We start from the raw sequence: 22,457 nt of genomic DNA, 5'->3' as shown, positions 1-22,457 counted from the left end.
AGGACACCAAACTTGTCTCTCTTCCTGTCCAGTTTGGTTTCCCCCAACGTGTGGATCCTCACTTCTGAGACGCATGATGAGGTGTCCTCTCTATGCCTTCTCATGTCTTGGTTTTTCTACCTCTGTGCTGTGCTCTGTCTTCACCTAATGGAATCCTTCAAAGCCCAGGGAATGTCAGTCTCACCCACACACTCTTAGTACTGCTAATTCTCCTCTGTCTGCTTCAGTGATTTCTCCTTGATCTTTATAACTTTGGCACATATTGTCAGCATTGTGTATTTTGGCACTTAATAATTTGGACAATGTAAAGTGGCAAAACAAAGAAATCTGAATTTATAGTAGTTTTAGTTTTGCAAAATACCTGAGTAGGATATTTAGTAGACAAATTGGGAATTTGTGAATTTTGTTTCTTATTAAAGAATAATTCTCTTCCCAAGTGGAGATACACACACATAACATTGGTTTTAAAAGGAATCTCTAGCTACTAAGTGTATGAAACCTACCTTATTTTTCTCATTCTCCTTTAACTTAGGAATATTAAATGCTGGTATTGATTTTTGCCACACTTGAGTATTGCTATGATTTTTAGAGAGTCCATTAGAGTAATTAAAGAATTTCCCTGAGACATGAGTTGTTATTGACATTGCCAAAGGGCTCTTCTCATAGTAATCCTTGTCATTTCAGACCTGATTAGTCATTTTGTACAGCACAGATATCCTATTTAAACATAACAGGATCATGAGTGGATTTGTTCCTGTTGTCCCAGAATTTCAGCTCATCTCAAAGTGGAGGGCAAGGGCATTAAATACTCCATATTCTAAGGATGTTACCAGCAGCTCTAGGGGAGGGGTTACATCCTCCTCCTCCTCCTCCTCCTCCTCCTCCTCCTTCTTCTTCTTTTTAAAAGATTTTATTTATTTATGAGAGACAGAGACAGAGAGGCAGAGACACAGGCAGAGGAAGAAGCAGACTCCATGCAGGGAGCCTGATGTGGGACTCGATCCTGGGTCTCCAGGATCACGCCTGGGCTGAAGGTGGTGATAAGCCACCCTGACTGCTCAAGGGAGGAGTTATCTTCCTACCTTGAGAACCTGTCCTACCACCATCAACTTCCACTGGACTGTTAGCAGGCTAAGTGGACTTTCAGCTGAGAAATGCAATGCCTGTGTCCTCTTTTTGGTTACATGTGCAATTCCTTTCTTTCCCTCACCCTCAATTTATTGACTCTCAAGGCCAGCTCCCAAGTACTCTACTTTGTCCCTGGTCATTTTCATATATTGATTGGAGACTGGAGTGAGGGGGGATGTGTGAAAGTTAGGCCAGCTGTGGTATTTCTTAGCAAGTCTTCAGGAAGCATGAGTCATGCCTATTCATTAGATGCTCTCTGGGAGACTGGGTTTGCCAACCTTGTCTGCAAATTAGAGTCATCCAAGGAACTGATGCCCAGGTTGCACCCTAAACCAGTTAAATCTCTTTGTGTGGGACTCTGGCATCAGTGGCTTTGAAAACTCTGCGGTTGATTCCAATAAGCAGCCAAGATTGAGAACCATGGCTGTAAAATGTAGGGAGATGGTGTGTGGGGCGAATTAGGGAGTCCTTCGGGTCTTTTATTCCCCAGGTTTGAATCTTAGATGAACTTTTTTTTAAGATTTTATTTTTAAGTAATCTCTATACCCAATGCAGGGCTTGAACCCACAACCTGAGATCAAGAGTCTCATGCTCCACCAACTAAGCCAGCCAGGTGCCCCCGAAATTCTTTGAAAATAAAATATCTCACGCAGTATCTTGTTAAATAAACAGATAAAAATAAAATAAAGGTTGAAGTTTAATTCATTTTGTTATTCAGCTGAATACAGTATTTACCTTTATGTGAAAGATCAAGAATATACTTGAACTTTTTCTGAATGGTAAAACTTATAGTGAAGTGAAAAAAAGAATAATATGTTCTATTGGCCATTTTGAAAGCTGCATTTTATTGTTATACAGTAAATGAGTTTCATCCCAGCAAGAGAATCTGACTAAATACTAGGATAGGGTAATAGCCACCTGAATTGCCAGGAGGCACATCCTAACGGTCTTATTCTAGCAAGTTTACTCCATGATCCTATTTTGACAGTCTGTCCTAAGAATTCAGCTATTTCAGTGGGACCGTATGTACTTCTTAAAGGCACCATTTCATGAGCTTTCTCATTTCCTTGGCTTTCTCACAGCTCCAGAGATGGCTGCCCAATGCGTTACGAAGGTGGAGCTGAATGTTTCCTGTGACAATCTTTTGGATATGGATGTAGGGTCAAAGTCGGACCCTTTATGTGTGTTATTTTTGAATACGAGTGGTCAACAGTGGTATGAGGTAATGTTAAATACTGTAGGTGAAAAGCAGTCTGAATTGCTCTTTTGATAATGTGAAGCACTTGTTAAAACTGTTAAAAAATAATGAAAACATTTCATCTGTTAATGCAGTTTTTTGGGGGCATGTTTGTCTTCCTTGACTGTGGAATTTTTCATTTACATATAGAAACTTTCTTTAGCTATCTGTTATGCTTATATATAGTTTCCTGTAGTATATAAAGATGCTAAAATATAAATGCACTTTGACCTGAAGAAATTTTTTGTTTTGGGGGTGAGTATAGGTTGATCGCACAGAAAGGATTAAGAATTGCTTGAATCCCACATTTTCCAAGACATTTATTATTGACTACTACTTCGAAGTGGTTCAGAAATTGAAATTTGGGATTTATGACATTGACAACAAAACCGTAGCACTGAGTGATGATGACTTCTTAGGAGAATTTGAATGTACCCTTGGACAAGTGAGTATAACTAGTTACTGCAGTATATTGTATCTAAATTTTAACTAGAGAATTGGGTAATTTTTTTATAAGTGCTCATTAATTTTTAGAGTTGAAAAGTATGTAATCACTTTAAAGACCTGAATCATATATTAGTATGTTTGGTTTGAACATTATATAATTTATCTTATTTTTCACAAGGGCAAAGACCATGTATTTTTGGCAAAGCTCATTAATTCTTTTGAGTTAGGAGTGTTTCATTTGACATTTCAATAAGTAATACTATTATTCTAGCTGCTTTGTGTACTATTTACAGCTTTTAGTACAATTTTGTTCTTTTAAAAAATTTTTTTTTAAAGATTTTATTTACTATTTATTTGAGAGAGAGAGAGAGCACAGAGAGTGACAGAGAGACAGAGGGAAGGGAGAAGGTCAAGCAGACTGATGCCAGGCTCAGTCTCAGGACGCTGAGGTCATGACCTGAGCCAAAATCAAGAGTCAGAGGCTTACCTGACTGAACCACCCAAGCACCCCTACAATTTTGTTCTTATGTTTAAGTAATAAATGCTTTCAAAGTAACAATAGCTTCTCTGATGTTCTAACTAACGTGACTGGTCCCTCTAGATCCCTGATGGCCCAGCACTGTCCCTTTACCTGGCTTGCTCTTCCTCAACCTTAGATACCTCAGTGTAAGCCTTCCTCCCCAGTAAGCCTCCTCTGACCCCCTTGAGTAGTTTGGAGAACCACCCTGTGCTCACCATGGTAGTCTTTACTGTTTCTACCTTCGCATCCAAGGTCCATGCATAGTTGCTTAATTATCTGTTTTTCCTATATGGCAGATTTGATCAGGGGAGAGTTGCATCTGTAGGTTTACCATTTTGCTCCTTTCTCAGAGTCTGACTTCAAAAGAGAAATCATAGAGCACCTGGGTGGCTCAGACTCCTAATTGCAGCTTAGGTTGTGGTCTCAGGGTCCTGAGGTCCTGCTCAGTCGGGAGTCTGCTTGTCCCTCTCCCTCCGCTCCTTTCCCCCCCTCACCCCTCCTACCCCCCTGCTCATATGTGCTCTCTCTCTCAAATAAATACATAAACAAAATCTTTTTTTTTTTTTTTTTACATAAACAAAATCTTAAAAAAAAATCAAGAGAGGTCATGACCATTTGTGATAGAGCTGGGAAGGCCTCACGAGAGAGGAGTCCTTGTTTTTTCAGTGGGTGACACTTATTGCTGAGATTTGTTTACTTTTCAGTGAATTGTTTGGGGTATTTCCTATGTCTCAAGGACAATATGAAGCTGAAGCTGATCAGTTTTCTAAAACTTTGATGCATATATCTTTTAAAAAAAATAAAATGATATTTTGTGGGGGTTATATATTCAAGTTCTGTGTCAGTTGAACAATTGAATCCCATTTATTGGGTGTTCTCAGGCCCACCTCTTCCCTACAGGGTTTTTAGCTCAGTGATTGGTATATATGAAGAGAACTTGTCCCTCTTTGTCCTTACAGGGAAGAAGTTGACCTTTGAAGTAGTTGATAAAGAAACTAGAGGTTGGGGAGATAATATCTGCCAGGACTGGCTCCCTGGAAATCTTTTCCAGTGGGTTTTATTTATTTATTTATTTAATTTATTTTTTAAAAGATTATTTATTCATGAGAGACAGAGAGGGAGAGGCAGAGACATAGGCAGAGGAAGAAGCAGGCTCCTCCTTGGGGAGCCCGATGCGGGACTTGATGCCAATGCAATGCGGGGACCCCGGGATCAGCTCCTGAGCCAAAGGCAGTCAGTCATTCAACCACTGAGCCACCCAGGTGTCCCTCCAGTGGGTTTTAAATATGTAGATGTGCTTTATAATCTCTAAATCCTTAAGGCATGGATTTAATGTTTCCATTTCTAATGACTTTAAATCAACTTTATTCTCAACTGTTTTTGAAATTATTCAGCTTAAAAATTCACATGGTGAAGTGAAATAGCTCTTTGTATCACTTTTCAATTTTAACAGATTGTTTCCAGTAAGAAGCTAACTCGACCACTGGTGCTTAAAAATGGCAGACCTGCGGGGAAAGGGAGCATCACGGTAAACAATAAGATACTTGTCTTTTGCCTGAAAAGATTTTAGCATAATAGGACATGCTGAAACTATGCAAAGCAGACAAATATTCTATAGCTATGCTTTATCATTTGATCCCAAATGTTGCCCTTCATCTGTACTTGACCTATAATGATCACAAATGAGAAACGTGTTGGGTCAAAAAGAAGGAGAAAAATGCGATGTGAGAATTCCTTCTTTGAGGCTTTTAAATTGCCTGTGGAATCAGGTGCACCTTGGTGATGCTTGCCTCTCTCTCCACACGGAACTGTAAACTCCCAAGTTAGAGAGAAATGGCTTAATCATCTGAATGGATTAATTTGAGCCTCTCCAAAACAAACACAGTTCCCCCAATAGCAAAGAAACTGCATAATGGATTTCATTCCAAATGGATCTTATATTATGCTATGCCCGCTAAACCTCTCAACTCTCTCTTTTTTTATGTTTTAATTTAGTTATTTAAATAATAACTTAAATGTGGGGCTAGAACTCATGACCCCCAGATCAAGAGTCACATGTTCTTGCAACTGAGCCAGCCAGGCACCCCTGAACCTCTCAACTCTTAACTATCTTTTTTTGTGCTTGCACTCTTCTGCCCATCTTCTGTTCAGATTTTTCAATTGCTAATTACTGGTCCTAGGCAAATGAATATGTGCTTTATACTGTTTTAGATTTCAAATTATATAATGCCATACTTTAAATAAGTATCTTTAAATAATAGGATAAAGTAATTATCTTCTAGAGTTTCTGTCCAGATTATCACTGCCTCGAGCAATAGTTACTAACTTTAGCTCTGTCTGAGAATGGAAGGCTGGCTCCCTGAGAGAGTCATGTTTGAGGGTTATCGTCACTCTCAGGGCATTTCCCTAAGCAACTATTTTGCCCTAGTTTAAATTTCCGGAGTCATAAGAATGTTAAGTGTCTTTGGGGTGATGACTTCTGTGAGACAGAACATTACAGTAGTTAGTTTTATTGCCCTTAAGGTAATGATAGCCTGGAATTTGTTTTTAAGTAGAATAAGATTTTCAGTTACATTGGATGAAAAATGTCGATCTGTTATTTCAATTTAAAGTGTTCTCTAGGTATGATTTACTTTAGGAGAGCTTTAGGTAGGGTCATGCAGTCTTTCAGGGCTTTGATTTTTCAATGGAATGGTGAAGATCCATTTGGGGCAACAACATTTGAAAAGTAAGTTGTATAATACAGATTTGGCATATTTTGAGAAAATATTTATTTTATATAATTAAAAGAAATAATGATCAGTCTTTCTGGATGGTACTATTTTTCTATCAAAGATTTAAAAATCTATTTATATTATTACAGACTGTATCTATTATCAGATAACAGAATAAATCAGTACTTCTGAGTTTATCAGAGTTCCTAAAACATATGGTCTTTTACTTACCTTATCTACTCTTAGATTTCAGCTGAGGAAATAAAGGATAACAGAGTGGTCTTGTTTGAAATGGAGGCAAGAAAACTCGACAATAAGGTGAGTAGTTGATACACATTTCCACAAGGATGTCATGTTTTGCCTCACCTTGATTCCTTTTTGAAACAAATAATAATGCGATTAGTATTATGAACTCCATCATCTAAGCATCACTTAGAGTATTTAGTTCCTTCCAAATTCTACTTTTCTATGTACGTTTAAGCAGAAGCCATCTTCTTTTACCTCTTTCCTCTAGATGTTATCAAAGGGATTGTCTAGCTTAAAAGAGGAGTTATTAAAAGTATTGTTATTGTAAAAGGCATTTGAGAGAGTGTTGTTGGATTACCTTAAGGAAAGAAATAGAAATTCCATGCTCTATTGGGTTTTCCTCTTTGCTTCCAAAAGTCAATATTTTTTTTAAATGAGGAAAGAATTCACAACACAATAATAACACAACAATTTAGCATATAGCATGAATTAGAATAATTCCTTGATTTTTTATTTAATCACAGAAACCAATTTTTTTTTTTTTTTTGTCATTTACATTTACCTTACAATTCAATTTGCAAACAGATTAGTAGCCAGGGACTTTTTTTTTTTTTTTTTTTTTTTGAAAAATTTAAACATGCAAAAATAGAATAGTCTTTAAAAAACCCTGCATGTCCCCATCATCCATCTTCAACACTTATAAATCATGGCCAATTTTGTTTCATCTTCACCTCTATCTACCTTCGCTCCTCCCAGACATCATATCATTTATTCTGTAAATATTTTGGTGTATCTCCAAAGGTTCTTTAAACAGTATAAATGGTTAATATGTTTCAAGTCTTCTTTAAACCATAAGTTCGCTCCTTTCTTTTACTTCCTTCCTCCCTCCCTCTCTCCTTTATTCCCTCACATTTCCTCCTTTCATCCCATCCATCCTTTCGTCCATCATGGAACTTATTCAATAAAGAAATGGACTCCGTTGTCCCATAGAAGTTGTAACATTGCATATAGCTGATTGTTAAATGATACCACAAGTATTCATATTCCTCTCTCTACCTTTATTTCCTAATTTCTGTAAGCTGGTAACTGAATTTAGAGAAATGATGTGATGGTATTTTGAATTGTAGGTAAGGCAACAATTCAATAGGTGGTGGCATGTGTTTACATCAGGAGGCTCACATTGTTGAGTTCTTTTTGGGATGTTAGTGAACACTGATGATAATTATACTATCTAAATGTGTTATTTTATTTTATTTTTCAAATGTGTTAGTCTGTTAAATCATGAGATTCTCATGGTATCATTGCTTCTTCATTTATTAATGAGGATACTTCTGTAGATTAAAGTATTCTTACCCATGTTAGGTATTTATTATTCTGAGATATGATTGTACAGGAAGCAAATTAAAATGATTATTTTCCTTCATATACACCATTTCACAGAATAAGTTGGTTGCCTATCATCCTCTAAATGTGACAATGTGGGGTTTTTTTTGTTTGTTTGTTGTTTTTTATTTTTAGTGTTGCTATGAGCTCTTTATCAGTGAACTCTTATTGATGCTTAAATTATCTTAACTTTAGCCTATGGGAACCTCGTTAAGTTTGTTCCTGAAAACAATTGGCACGTCTCCAGGAGCCTTTGGATAGCTTCCTTGTTCTGTGGCATGACAAGATGTTTCAGGCTTACTTTATCTGATTTCTGCTCCAGACTGGCAGATTAAAAGGAGACTGATTATATTTTAGTGGAAATTGTTATGTAGAGATCAGTCTGGTGCTAGGGGTGCTTATTGTTGATTATTGCCATTTACTATTTCTAAGGCTTTTTAGTAGACAATTAGAGGAAAGACTTTTTTTTTTTTTTTTTTAAGAAGAACTAAATCATAAATTTGTACAACTATTTCCAGTTCAAATATAGAATTACAGGGCCTTACCTCCCTTCTCTTAGGCTGAAAATCTCTGTTCCTAAGGATGTTGACATATTTACTTATCTGTTTTGTCTTTTACAATTTACAGAGTTTCACAATAAAAATATCCATATTATAATTAACAATAATTTTACTGAAAACAGATTGAGCTTTCTTTGATATTCTTTTTCTTTTTTAGTTTTACTTATTCATTTATGCAATCTCTACATCCAGTGTGGAGCTCTAACTCACTTCTCTGAGATCAAGAGTCACATGCTCTACTGATTAAGCCAGCTAGGCACCGTTCTTTGAAATTTTTTGTCTTTAGGGTTATATGTTCTACTTGGGTTGTGTGTTCAAATTCGTGTGTTTTAAAGAAATCTTTTAGTAATTATTCTGTCACAATGACACATTTGAATTTTGCTTTTGATATTTAGGGATTGTTTGCAATTTTAGAAAATTTAACTTTGTTTTATAATTATGTAGAAGATTTATGTGGTTCCAAAGCCAAATTTATAAAACAAGATATATTCAAGATATTTAGCTTCTTTCTCTGTACACTCTGTTTTTTCTTCCTTTTCCCCTGTAGGTAATAATGCTTTAAAATTTATATTTTATGGTTTAATTTTTCTTTTTTTTTAAAGATTTTATTTATTTATTCATGAGAGACACAGAGAGAGAGGCAGAGACATAGACAGAGGGAGAAGCAGGCTCCTCACAGGGAGCCCGATGCGGGACTTGATCCCCAGACCGGGATCATGCCCTGAGCTGAAGGCAGATGCTCAACCACTGAGCCATCCAGGCATCCCTGGTTTAATTTTTCAATTTCCTTAAAAAAAAGGAATAGTAATAATAATAATAATAATAATAATAATTTTTATGTCTGTATATATTTGTATGTGTATTTGTATGTCTGTGTATCTATACACATATGTATGTGTATATTGATATATCTAATAGATAGATATGTATGTGTATATGTATTTGTATTTATATTCCCCACCATCAGCCCTTGGGTAGCTGTAGCATACTACATACATATACTTTTTTTTAGTGAGCAAGAGAGAGGGAGAGAGAGTGCCTGTGTGTCCCTGTGCATGCACTAGTGGGGCGGGGAGTGTGCAGGGGTGAGGGACAGGCAGAGAGAGAATGTTAGGCAGGCTTCACTCAATGGGAGCCCGACTTGGGTCTCCATCTCACAACCCTGACATCTGAGCTGAGCCGAAAGCAAGAGTCTGTTGCTTAACTGACTAAGCCTCCTGTGTGCCTCCAGACATATACTTTCATACACACACACACACACACACACACACACACACACACACGTATGTATATTCTCTATATATTCATATATATACTTTTCTCCACCTTGCTTCTTTCACTTAATATGCTCTGGGGGTCTGAATCAGGAACTTTTTATTCTTTTTTTTTAAGACTTTATTTATTTATTTGACAGGGAGAGAGAGAGAGAAAGAGAGAGAGAGAGAGAGAGAAAGTGAGCACAAGTAGGCCGAATGAGAAGGAGAAGCAGGCTCCAAGCAGAAAGCCTGACACAGGTATCAATCCCAAGACTGTGGGATCATGACCTGAGCCAAAGGCAGATGCTTAACTGACTGAGCCAAGCAGGCACCCCAGGAACGTTTAATTCTTATTTTATTTCTACTACTGACATCTTAATGAACTTTCAAAGAAGGTTTGTTTTGACCTTTCAGAATGGTAATAATGATATCCTGCTTTTTTTCATAGGTTTATTTCTAAGATAGATCAGACAGGGTACATTAGTTTTTAGAAAGTTAACTTCCCTGTGTATAGTGCTGCTATTAGTTTTATAAAATGGTTCACGTAGGGGATTATTATTTTGATTCTTAAGATTCTTCTTAAGTTCTGGGGCGCCTGAGTGGCTTAGTTGGTTAAGCACCTGCATTCGGTTCAGGTCATGATCTCAGGGTCCTGGGATTGAGCCCTACGTCAGGCTCTCTGCTCAGCGGGAAGTCTGCTTCTCTTTCTGCTTCTGTACTCTCTCTCTCAAATAAAACCTCCAAAAAAAATTTTTTTATAAAGTTCTGCATAGCCTTTGTGTGTGTGTATATAATCTCTACAGCCAAATGGGGCTCAAATTCATGACCCAACATCAAAAGTCCTGTGGTCTCCTAACTAAGCTAGCCAGGTACCCCTGTGTTTATGTATTTTTTTTTTAAGATTTTATTTATTTAAGAGAGAGAGAGCACGAGGAGGAGGAGAGGCAGAGGGAGAGGGAGAGGGAGAAGCAGACTCCCCACTGAGTGAGGAGCCTGACATGGGGCTTAATCACAGGACTCTGAGATCATAATCTGAACCAAAGTCAGACTTCTAACCAACTGAGCCACCCAGGCTTCCTCCCCTCTGCCCTGTGTTTATATTTTTGACTGTACCAAATGTATTATTTGCTTGACATTGAACTGCTCAGGAGGGAAATAACATTATCTTAGTTCTTACTTTAATACTGAGTTTAATTTAGGACTCAAAAAAATCTTCAATTCAGGGGCATAGCTACATATATTACTGTGGAATTAACAGGTAACAGGAATTCATTTTGACAAATAAAATTCTAAGGAGTGTGGAAATTTCCAAAGGAAGGCAAACAAAAATGGGAAAACAAAATCATTTATAATTTCACTACTTGAGTTTGACCTTTGGAATTGATTTGGTCATTCTTCCAGAATTTTAATTTCTGTGTGTGTGTAGGTGTGTATATTTGTGTGTATTTGTGTTGAGGATGCTGATAAGGGCATTTTTGAGCACTCACTGTGCTGCAGCATTATATGGGTGTGGTGTGGTGAATTACAGAGGAAAAAGAAGATATACTTTGTACCCTTCAAATAATTCTGTTATGCATTTCACATATTTACCTCTACTCCCTTGTGTGTGTAAAGAAATGGGTGGAATTGGTGGAAGAGTATTGGACATAGAAGGATAAGATACAAAGTCAAGACTCTGATCTAGGAATTCATTCGATGTGTGATCTTGGCAAAGTGATTTAACCCCTCTGAATCCATTTTATTGCTGATAACTGCTCTGTCCCTCATGGAGTCAGTGCAACTAATGTTTGAAATGCCATTTATATCAAACTATTCAATGCCATACAAATGAATACTGTTAATAATGAAAACAAGTCCAAGGGATCCCTGGGTGGCTCAGTGGTTCAGTGCCTGCCTTTGGCCCAGGGTGTGATCCTGGAGACCCGGGATCGAGTCCCGTGTCGGGCTCCCTGCATGGAGCCTGCTTCTCCCTCTGCCTGTGTCTCTGCCTCTCTCTCTTTCTCTATGTCTATCATGAATAAATAAATAGAATCTAAAAAAAAAAGTCTAAAACATATTTTATTGATTATGGGTCCTATTGTTCACTATATTTAAAAGCCATGTTCTCAGGTTTTTTTTTGAGAAGTAAAGTCCTGATACACAGGATTATGAGCATCTATCACAAATGCCTCACTTCAGCAAGTTTCTAAGTTCATGAGGAAGGTAATGGGATTTGTATTTACTACTGTACTGCATATATCTGTACTACGGAGTTAGGCTTCAGGTATTGCTGATATGTAACATGAATAATATGTGGTTTCACATGGTTTCAGAGGAGAATAATTAACTTTTTTTAAATGTAGGATCTATTTGGAAAGTCAGATCCATACCTGGAATTCCACAAGCAGACATCTGATGGAAACTGGCTAATGGTTCATCGAACAGAGGTGAATATCTGAATTTGAAAAAGTAGGGTTGAGATTTCCATTGGAATTGTAGTAATCTTAATTTTTAAAAATTATGTGTTTATAAAAATATCAATTTGAAAAAAAAAATCAACTTGAGTTCAGATGTATATAGCCAGAGATACAAGATCAGCATACTCATTTTTTTTTTCTTTTTATGAGAAGGAGATACCAAGATTAACTATTAGTAAAATTTTTATATTGAAAAATTTAAAACCCTGTAAAAAGCATTAAAATGTATACCCTTGTATCCTTCACCTAGATTTACCAACTAGTCATATCTGCATGCATGTTTTTTCTTTTTCACTTACTCATTCACATGCTCAGCTCTTGGGCCAGCCAGGTGCCCCGCAGTCTCTTACTTTATTATTTTATTATTTTATTTTATTTTTTTAGTCTCTTACTTTATATTAAAGTATATTCTCAGGCCATTTTATAGTCACCTTGTGTCAGGTCTGGAATGAGCTCTTTCTCTTGGAACCCTATTCCTGTAAGAGAGTAGTGCTAGATGTACTCAATAGTATTGACATGTTGTTTCATTTAGGCCTTTTCAGTGGACATAGTTGGGAATCGTGTATTTATGTATATGTTTATTATGTGTATATATATTTATGAAAATATTTAATCATGAATTTAGACTATTTCTTCAAGTCCAACCCAGCTAGGTTCTTTCTCATCCTTTCTAACTCCAAATTTGAATCTTCTGTGTCCTGCAATGAAAACCCTGGTTTCCAACAAAATCAACAATCAGTAGTTTTAAGCGTACCTTGTAATGGGTGAAATATATTTCCAAATAGTTTCTTTTCTCAGAATGTATCTATCACATTTTTTCCTAACAGTTGTATAATAATTGTTCTAGATAGTTTTTCATTGAAAAAGTTGATTGGGCGAAAGGTAAAGGATGATTGGTAAGAGTGTATCCAGAATGTAGGAAAAGGAAGAGCAAAATGTTAAGGAACTAAATGTTTTTCTAACTAGTCTTTGAATCTTCATTTTACAGGTTATTAAAAATAACTTGAATCCTGTTTGGAGACCTTTTAAAATCTCTCTTAACTCCCTGTGTTACGGAGATATGGACAAAACGATCAAGGTGATTTAAAGTTATATATATGCTATATATACATATAACATTTGCGTATATGCATTTTCTTTCATAAAACTAGTTGAATAGATAATATATAATAAAAATAAATGATATAACAGATACCTGTAAGGATTGAATTTTATTTGTATTTAGGAATATTAAAAGAGAAATGTCTCTGGTAAGTAAATGGTCAGTTTGAATGGGTAGACATGTTTGATCTGTTGGTCTAATGCTTAATCAAACATTGTGATTTTCATTTTACTCTTCATTGTTAAAAATAAAATGTCCAATTTAAATCTTCCCTCCTTTGAATAAGATTTCTTTGCTCTGCAAATAGGAACCTTTAACTGCACTCTTTGCCTTTGAGTGTCCCTTAAAGATAAAAGCAGACGTTACTTTAACTAAAAACCAGAGCATCTTCCTGCCCTCAGCAGCAGAGGAAAATAGTGGTGGCATTTTCCATTGCTTATTTTCAGAGCAAGATATTTTTCATTCAATACTTCTAGATGACTTTAGTATAAAGTGTTAGGAAAGCAGAATGGGAACAGGAAGTAGCAGGTGTTTAGGAATTATTTTTAATGTTTTAATTTATAGCCATTTATTGGAAAATATTTCTTATTTTAAAGACACATTATACTAGAGTCTCTTTACATAAAATTCCAGATAGAAGCGTCTTCTTGTGTTTAGATGTCAGCTAACCAAAGTGTTCCCCCCACCCCCTTTGATAATGAATACAATAAAAACAGGAAAGGTGATGGCACAGAACACATGATTTCATGTGAGGCTATTGTCCAGGTTTTGACTTAGGCCTTCAACCAGATAAGGGATCTTGGGCAGATCATCTACTTCTTCCCTTATACAACAGAGAAAATAATGTCTATATTACAAAAAAAGAGAAAGATTAAATTAATGAAAGTGAAAGTTTTATAAGCCATTATACATAGCATAGATGCTATTACATTGACAATGGTTTCATTTCTTAGATACATAAAAATTTGTCCTAAGTTGGCAGAGAACTTGAAAGATCAATATAAGTATGATTTATGTGGTATTTCAAACAGCAGTGAAAATTTAGGTAAAAAATAAATGTAGAACAATAGTTTTAAAAATTAATTTCTATTGTTAAACTAAATCTAGAACTTTTGCTTTTCACATTAAAAGAAAATTTTAATAGATCTGAGAAACAGGAAAGGATGGGGAAAAGAAATGCCTACACCATAACTGATTGCTTGTAATAATATGTTAACAATGAAACAATGTTTTTTAAACTTTTTTTGCACACAGTGGCATGCTTACAGGGCTATTTTATTATAGTAAGTAAACTGATTTTCTGAGATTTCCTGATGAATGTCTTTTGTTCTTAAAAGTTTCTCAGTTTCTTTTAACTATACACAACTTGGTTTACCACATCATGACTGTCTTTATTTCTTTAGTTCTATATTTCTTTGCAATATCATAAAGTCATACATCTGTGATTCTCTTGGTGTTTGGAAATTGTTTAGAGGTGTGGTAATGAGTTTTAGAGCAGAGAATAGAGTCAGGATCATCAATAATTTCTTTGCTGCTGTGTGAATGTGCCAGTGTTATCACTCCAGCATGTATTATTATTTCCATAAGATCAAGTGAGTAAAAGAAATAATCATGCATGCTGCCACCTTGCCTAAAATGAGAATGCCTTAGTGAATATAGTATTGTGTGGTGTGTGCATTCTTTTACATATATACATATGTGCGTATGTATATATGCATATATTTCAATTTCACAAGCACTGCTGATACTTTTGTTAAAACAGCTACTAGTACTAGGTTTTGAATTTTTGAGAAGAGAAATTAAATTATACAAATCATTATATCATTTACTTCAAACTATATCTGAACACATGCCAGCATTATAAATGTCACATCTTTTAGTGCCAAACGTTTCCCTTCAATGTTGCAACAGTGAGTTTTTCATATATATTAATTATAGTGAGCTATCAGAAATTACAGCTTAAATATCTTTTTATATTCCCTGAAGTCTCAGACAGTCTAAATATATGAAGAATTTAGGTGTTTATATGCTTCTTTAAAAAATAAAATTGGCCTTATCAAAGCTTGATCTCGTCTTAGATAGAAGTTGGAGAATGCAAATCTAAAATGCAAAGTTCTGGGGCACCTGGCTGGCTCAGTTAGTAGAACATGCTACTCTTGATTCCAGGGAGGTGAGTTTAAGCTCCATGTTGGCTGTAGAGCTTACTTAAAAAAAAAAAAAAAAAAAAAAATCAAGTTCTATTTTCCATAATTAAAAAACACCTATTAAAAAGTGAAATCATGAAAATACTAAAATTGCTTTTGGCTTGATCTTAATTTTACTTTCTGGAAAAAAAATTAGTGAGATCATTAATTTTCTTTTCCCCTCACTCCTCTCTGAAGAGTCAGATAAAGGGGCTTTGGTTTAAAAATTAAATATCATATATATAAGGCAAGAATCAAACTGTCATAATTGGTCAGTGACCAGAGTGTTTATAACATATAAAAATCTTTAAAGTTACTCAAAATTGCAATTCTAGATCTTATCCTTATTGATTGACTGAATTTTAGTCTTCCTGGAATCGTAATGAAAATATTAGTAAGGAATGAAGCACTTCCTGTTATGATAGGCACTCATTTCACTTCTCATAGAACTGTGGGAAGAAAATAAATCACTCTGCTGGATGAACACATAAATCTTAAGCATTTTAACTTGGCAATTAATATAACTTTGTAAGAGGTACTCTCTTGGCAAATACTCTCGGTTATTGGCTTTTGTTTTAAATCTCTAGAAGAATTCAAAAGTGTCCTTAGCACAGCTTTATATACCTATATTAAAAAAAAAACCTATATTAGTTACCAAATAAAATATATCATCTTCTAACACTATTTAATTCCTTTGCCTGCTTCTCAGGCCTAAGTAGATAATGTGTGCAGTGCACATAATAAATGCTTGTGGAAATGAGATAATCTGTTCTGAAATTACAAAGCCCTATTAAAAGGTTGGTTATTCAAATGATCACAATGAACACCTCTGTTTGCTAACAGTTCACACCACCTTAATATTCTCATAACAATGAATAATCAGGTATTCAGGTATTCTTGTGACTATCTAGCCTCTGGCTACGCTGTCAGTTTGGCAATATCAAAACTAGATGCACATCAAATACTTGATGTGCATTAGACAGCTCTAATGCCTGCTTTAAGAAAGAACAATCATTACATGAGAGCCATAGAAAGGAATAGAATTCACTCTGTCTTACATGGAAATAAAATTAATATGATCCAGTCTAGATACTTCCTCACTGGATTAAGTACTCTTTTTCTCGAATTTTAGTTTTCATTCTACAACCTGTGATTCTCAGAAGGATGCAAATCTGACTTCATCATGTCTAACTCTGAATATAGGCCTAGTCTTACCAGATTGCAACTAATGAAATACATTTGCCATATTTCTAAATTATCTAGGATTTAATTATACAAGTTTTAGCTGTCTAGGATAGTGACTTCCTTTCTTCCTGCAGATGATGACAGTGGTAACAAGTAAAGAATTGGATGAGAAAGAACGTGTAATTCCATTTTGATGTTATCAGCTCTTGATGTTATCAGCTCTTATAAAGAGCATGATAGATGAACTGGAAACTGCTTAATATAGAATTTAAACAGTATTTTTATTTTTCATCTGCCTGTGATCTTTCTTAGAGCCCCACTCCACAAATAGCTGGGGTTTGAAAGTGTTTCAGTATTACTCCTCCAGGAAGTTAGTTACTTCTTCTCCAAGTAGAACTGCATATTCAACATTTTCACTAATTTTAATCAAATGGGCATTTCTTAGTAAGTCCCATTTATTGCAGCCAATCCTTTTAAACAAAATGATGTTGATTTTTATACATTTTTATTATACTTCATCTAGGTAGAGTGCTATGATTATGATAATGATGGGTCACATGATCTCATTGGAACATTTCAAACCACCATGACAAAACTGAAAGAAGCCTCCAGAAACTCACCTGTAAGTTGCATCTTTGTCATTGAAGGTACTTTACTGTTTGGCCATGTATTTATTATTTTGTTTTTTTCCCCCTTGGTATAGCAAACAGCTTGCCGTGTTTTTACTCTGTTACAAACTTTTCTGAAATCTGTGGATTTTATTTGTGTAGTAATTGGATGATCCAAAATTCATGCTTGGAGCATAAGTTTACATTTATAAATAGAGGTTTGGTTTCCTTTAGTTTCAGACAACATATAGGGTTTGATTGAAAATCTCTAGTTTGGGAGCACTTGGGTGGCTCAGTTGGTTAAGCATCTGCCTTCCATTTGGGTCATGATCTCGGGGTCCTGGGATCGAGCCCCACATTGGGCTTCCTGTTCAGTGAAGAGTCTTGCTTCCCTCTGCCTCAGTCTCTGTCCATCCCTCTGCTCATGCTCACTTGCTCGCTTTCTCTCTCAAATAAATAAATAAAAATCTTAAAAAAAAAAAAAGAAAGAAAGAAAATCCCTAGTTTTAAAGCCTTTGGTATTGGAATACCCAGGTGGCTCAATGGTTGAGGGTCAGGGTATGATCTCAGGGTCCTGGAACCTCCCTACAGGGAGCCTTCTTTTCCCTCTGCCTGTGTCTCTGCCCCTTTCTCTATGTCTCTCCTGAATACATAAATAACATCTTTAAAAAATAAAAAATAAAAATAAAGCATTTGGCATTTCATCGGTCATAATAATTAAGTTCTACAACATTAGGTAAATATACCTGGGCTTGAACTGTGTACATTTATGTTCCTTCTGGACAGGCTTTTACAATCTGCCTCTGGCTCTTCTGTTTTCACTAAGGCGAAGGATAAAAGCATAATTATGGTATTTCAAATTATGTAATATTAAGCCTCCATCTAGTGGCACTAATTTTGTTAAGATCATTCATGTGCCTTAACTACATTCAGTTTATTATTTAGCATCCCAACATATTCCTAAGGGTGCTTCTGAAACTTTTCTGCCTCTAAAGCTGAGGTGGCTAAAAAGTATTTCAGAGCATTTTATGAATAGAGTAAAACATCAATTTCTCCCATCTTATTTCCTTTCTAGTTTGGATGGGATAAGCTGTTAATTTAATTCTCTTTATAGCTTGCTTATAATAGAATAATAGGAATTATTTATTACATGCTTAGAGACCTGCGTAATGTTCATGTATACGGCCTTTCCTTTTGCAAATGCAAACATGGGGTTTAAGAGATAAGAAGTTATAGTTAGATAAGGTCTTTTTTACCTTGTCATGTAAATGAGGAATATAAGACAAGATAATGATAGTTTTAGATCAAAATTTAAATACCAAATAAATAAACAAGCCATTTAGTTTAAGTAATGGGGAAAATGAGTTTTATTTTATTTTTTTAGAAGATTTTATTTGGGACACCTGGGTGGCTCAGTGGTTGAGCATCTGCCTTGCGCTCAGGGTGTGATCCTGGTTTCGGGGATCAAGTCCTGCATCAGGCTTCCTGAGAGGAACCTGCTTCTCCCTCTGCCTATGTCTCTGCCTCTCTGTGTCTCTCATGAATAAATAAATGAAATATTAAGAAAAATAAAAGATTTATTTATTTGAAATAGAGCATAAGCAGGGAGAGGGAGAAGCAGATTCCCTGCTGACCAGGGAGCCTACGCAGGGCTTGATCCCAGGACTTCTGGGATCATGACCTGAGCTGACCTGCTTTTAGAAGATAATGAATGAACAACTAACTTTGTAATACTTTATAGGTCCTGTAGAGTTTTTCTCAGTCTAGCTATTTTGATCCTTCCCTTTTCCATGAGAGAATGGGGCTTTTACTGCTGCTGCAGTGACAACATTTACCCATTCTTGTTTTTCAAAGGCAGGGCCATATAATCTGTGTTTTCAGTGCCTGGAATAGTGCCTGCCACTTGGTAGACACTGTAGAACTGGGAATAAATGAAATGAAGTAATAAAGCCTTTTACCAATGAGAATTCTCTTTAGGCCTTTCCTGCATCTCAAATATTCAATTGTTAACATCTATGATGATGACTGAGACTCTGGCAGGATCTGAACTACCAAAGAATTGTTTAACATAATTTTGTTTTTTATCATTATATCTATTATACCTTTTAATGTTTGATTCTTAGAAAATTAACAATGACTCTGCCTAAAGTATATAAGTTACTTTCTATTAATTAGAAAAGGTGACTGACTTATCAAGTATTCATTGAGTATCTCTTATGTTGTTATTAGGCAACATAGAGAAAGTATATTTCAAGGTATTTGAAAGTATAATTTGTAGGTGATTATATCCTAGGTGTGAAACAAAACTAACGAAACAATTGAGAATAACACAAAGTATGTAACTAAATTTTATATGGTGGTAGAAGTTTAAGAAGATGAATGGACACAGATGATTGGAATAGTAGTTGATGTTATAGAGGAGAGCAGCTTGAGCCAAGCCTTACAGATGGACAGGTGGCTAGGAGGTGGAAAAGAAGATCCTTCTATTTGGGGTAGTTCTATTCCTAAAAATATTCCCAGTGGAAAGAGGTGATCTTTGCATATTTTACCATACAGTTAGGCTCCATATATTTCTGTTTTCTGATGGTATGTTTTTTCCTTCTTTTCTAAGCAGCATATTTTTGTTCTTTCTGAAAGAAATGGCTCAGAGTAATATTTTATTTCCCTTATTATAAAAAAGGAAGAATGCTACTTGGAACATTTGCAAGGAAATCATCTATAGAGGCAAAAATTTATACTTAGGAACTATTTAAAAATGTATATAATTTTAGGAATGCCTTGTGGAAATTTCAGTGATAAATATTTCATATAGTTAATCTATTATGTAATTGTTTCAAAATTGTATTTTACCAACAGACTTACATCAGCAGATGTTTTGATTCCAAGAGGAAAAAACCATTTATTTGAATTCACATTTTTTATATTACTAGTAAGAATTAACATTTTGTCTTTTCTTCCTACAGGTGGAATTTGAATGCATAAATGAAAAAAAGAGACAAAAGAAGAAAAGCTACAAGAATTCAGGTGTTATCAGTGTGAAACAGTGTGAGGTTAGTTGATGTTAACCATTTATAGTATAATGAGCTCATATTTCAAGTTTTTTTTTCAATAGGTATATATTAAACCAACAAAGAATATTAAAGTTTTTAACTTAGAAAATGGAATTGAATTTTGGGCAGTTGAAAATCATATGATCATCTGGACACCTTTAGGGGAAAGAAGATAGTCGGGAAGAGTAAAGAAATCTGTCAATAACTTTGTTTCTAAGGTTTGACAACTTTTCGGGAAAATACAAAGAATATTGAAGTTTTTTCCTTATTTTAGGAAATGTGAAACATCATGGTATTTTCCCAGGGCATTAGAGGAAATGACCTGATGCAGTGCATCTATCCTTGTCATAATTTCAAGTTAAGATATTATAAATAGAGGGAAAAATACAGGAGATTTCTTACAGTAAATTAATGGTTTTGTTTTGTTTTTTAAAATCTTGATTATTTTGCTTGTTAAAGATCTCAACATATTAGACTCATTATTACTAGTTTCTCAAAACTTAAAGTGAGTATATTTCACCTTTATCCATTAATATTCTAATCTTAGGGTGGCTCAGGTGGTTGACGGACTCTTAATTTATGCTCAGGTCATGATATCGGGGTCATGAGATCCAGCCCTGTTTTGGGTTCCCTGTTTGATGGTGAGTCTGCTTCTCTCTCCCTCTGCCTCTCCCCCAGCTCATGCTCTCTCTCTTTCAAATAAATAAATCTTTTAAAAAAATTCTAATCTTAACTTTGTTTTAATTATCTCAAAGTAAAATCTTATAGATTCATGACAAGTAGGGGCAGGGGTATCTTAAACTCAAATGGTAGGGTAGTTTCTATGTGCTTATATCATGTTCTTTTCAGTTTCTAACTGTTAAAAATATATGCCCGAGAGCTCTTTTTATCTCTTGTAAGAGATTTGTATTTTTTTTTTAAAGATATATTTATTTATTGGGGGGAAGGGGATGGGCAGAAGGAGAGAGAGAGAGAGAGAGAATCCCAAGCAAACTCCTTGCTAAGTGCAAGAGCCAGATGCAGGGCTCGATTCTATGACCCAGTATGACCTGAGCCAAAACCAAGTGTTAGATGTTCCTGACTGATCCACCCAGGTACCCTAGTAAGGGATTTTTTTTTTTTAAGATTTTATTTATCTATTAATGAGAGACACAGAGAGGCAGACATAGGCAGAGGGAGAAGCAGGCTCCCTGCGGGGAGCCCAGTGTGGAACTTGATCCTAGGACCGCAGGATCACACCGAGCCAAAGGCAGATGTTCAACCACTGAGCCACCCAGGTGCCCCCAGCAAGAGATTTTTTAATTTTAAAGTTTGCTATTTGTTTTTAGATCACAGTGGAATGCACATTTCTTGACTATATCATGGGAGGATGTCAGCTGAATTTCACTGTAAGTAATACTGACTTTTTTCAAAGTAGGCTGTAACATGTTACTTTTTCCTACCATTTTATAGTGTTCTTTCTTTTCCTGTAAAACTGACTTTGGAATTTACACAGTCTGTTTAGTTATGGTCTCCTTAGGTTGTCTAAGTTCATCATGAAGCTTTTAACTTTGTTAATTAATTCTGTTCCTTTTGATGGAAAGCAGATATGTCCTGGAGTAATTTAAATTATAGAAAGCATTAGTCAACCTACAAAACAAGCCCTATGTCTAAAGTCATGGGTGTAATAATTCATGGATTTGAGATATCTAGAAAAAATAGGAATATCAGGTTGTTTCAGACTGTAGCTTCAATTGTTTAATTGTCTGTGGAAATACCGGTAGCCCCAGGCATTTGTTAGGAAATGGCAGCAGCCAGCTCTGGAATGAATGTTTTTATCTGTCTCCTAGACATTGAGTGTAGGGCTTCTCCTTAGTAAGGGCTGTGATTGTTATTTGGCAGGTGGGAGTGGACTTCACTGGCTCTAATGGTGACCCAAGGTCTCCTGACTCCCTTCATTACATCAGCCCCAATGGTGTTAATGAGTATTTGACTGCTATCTGGTCTGTGGGACTGGTCATTCAAGATTATGATGCGTGAGTATGACTAAAATACTTGTTTTCTTAACTCCCCAGAAAGGGTAGTTTCTGTTTCACCTGCTAGTACTCTGATATAGTTGGTGATGATAAAGCTGCTGGGGTTGACTGGGGGAAGGGGAAGGAGTGTGGTGGGGGTAACTTTCTCCCTAACATTTCCTTTGTGTTATCTTTTCTAGTTTTCTCTTTGTGACAGTCTTAGTGTTTATTTTTGACCTCTTATCTTTAGCTGTGATCAGTTATAATGTGTTATATATATAGCTTGTTTATTTAACAGCTGACTGGAGTCAACAAGACTTGTTTCTTTGATTTAGTTTCCTTGGGGTTTACTTATTAGGGATAAGTTATATGTGTGATTGAAGTCCAG

At 35.6% G+C, this 22,457-nt stretch overlaps 1 protein-coding gene across 4 annotated transcripts in view; it reads left to right on the top strand.

Moving 5' to 3' along the window:
• CPNE3 (copine 3) overlaps positions 1-22,457 on the top strand; it is a 55,042-nt gene that overhangs the window by 11,586 nt on the left and 20,999 nt on the right. For all 4 annotated transcript variants that reach the window (XM_072804029.1, XM_072804026.1, XM_072804028.1 and 1 more), the window contains 10 exons: positions 2,211-2,350; positions 2,631-2,810; positions 4,786-4,860; positions 6,293-6,364; positions 11,834-11,917; positions 12,936-13,025; positions 16,941-17,039; positions 19,989-20,075; positions 21,404-21,463; positions 21,957-22,090. In XM_072804029.1, the coding sequence (XP_072660130.1) occupies positions 2,219-2,350; positions 2,631-2,810; positions 4,786-4,860; positions 6,293-6,364; positions 11,834-11,917; positions 12,936-13,025; positions 16,941-17,039; positions 19,989-20,075; positions 21,404-21,463; positions 21,957-22,090 (1,013 nt within the window). In that variant the 5' untranslated portion in view covers positions 2,211-2,218. The remainder of the gene's footprint in view (positions 1-2,210; positions 2,351-2,630; positions 2,811-4,785; positions 4,861-6,292; positions 6,365-11,833; positions 11,918-12,935; positions 13,026-16,940; positions 17,040-19,988; positions 20,076-21,403; positions 21,464-21,956; positions 22,091-22,457) is intronic.

The sequence above is a fragment of the Canis lupus genome, chromosome 28 (assembly GCF_048164855.1).
Source record: "Canis lupus baileyi chromosome 28, mCanLup2.hap1, whole genome shotgun sequence".
NCBI lineage: Eukaryota > Metazoa > Chordata > Mammalia > Carnivora > Canidae > Canis > Canis lupus.
Note: the sequence above shows the minus strand (reverse complement) of the source record. Positions and strands in the feature narration are given on the sequence as shown.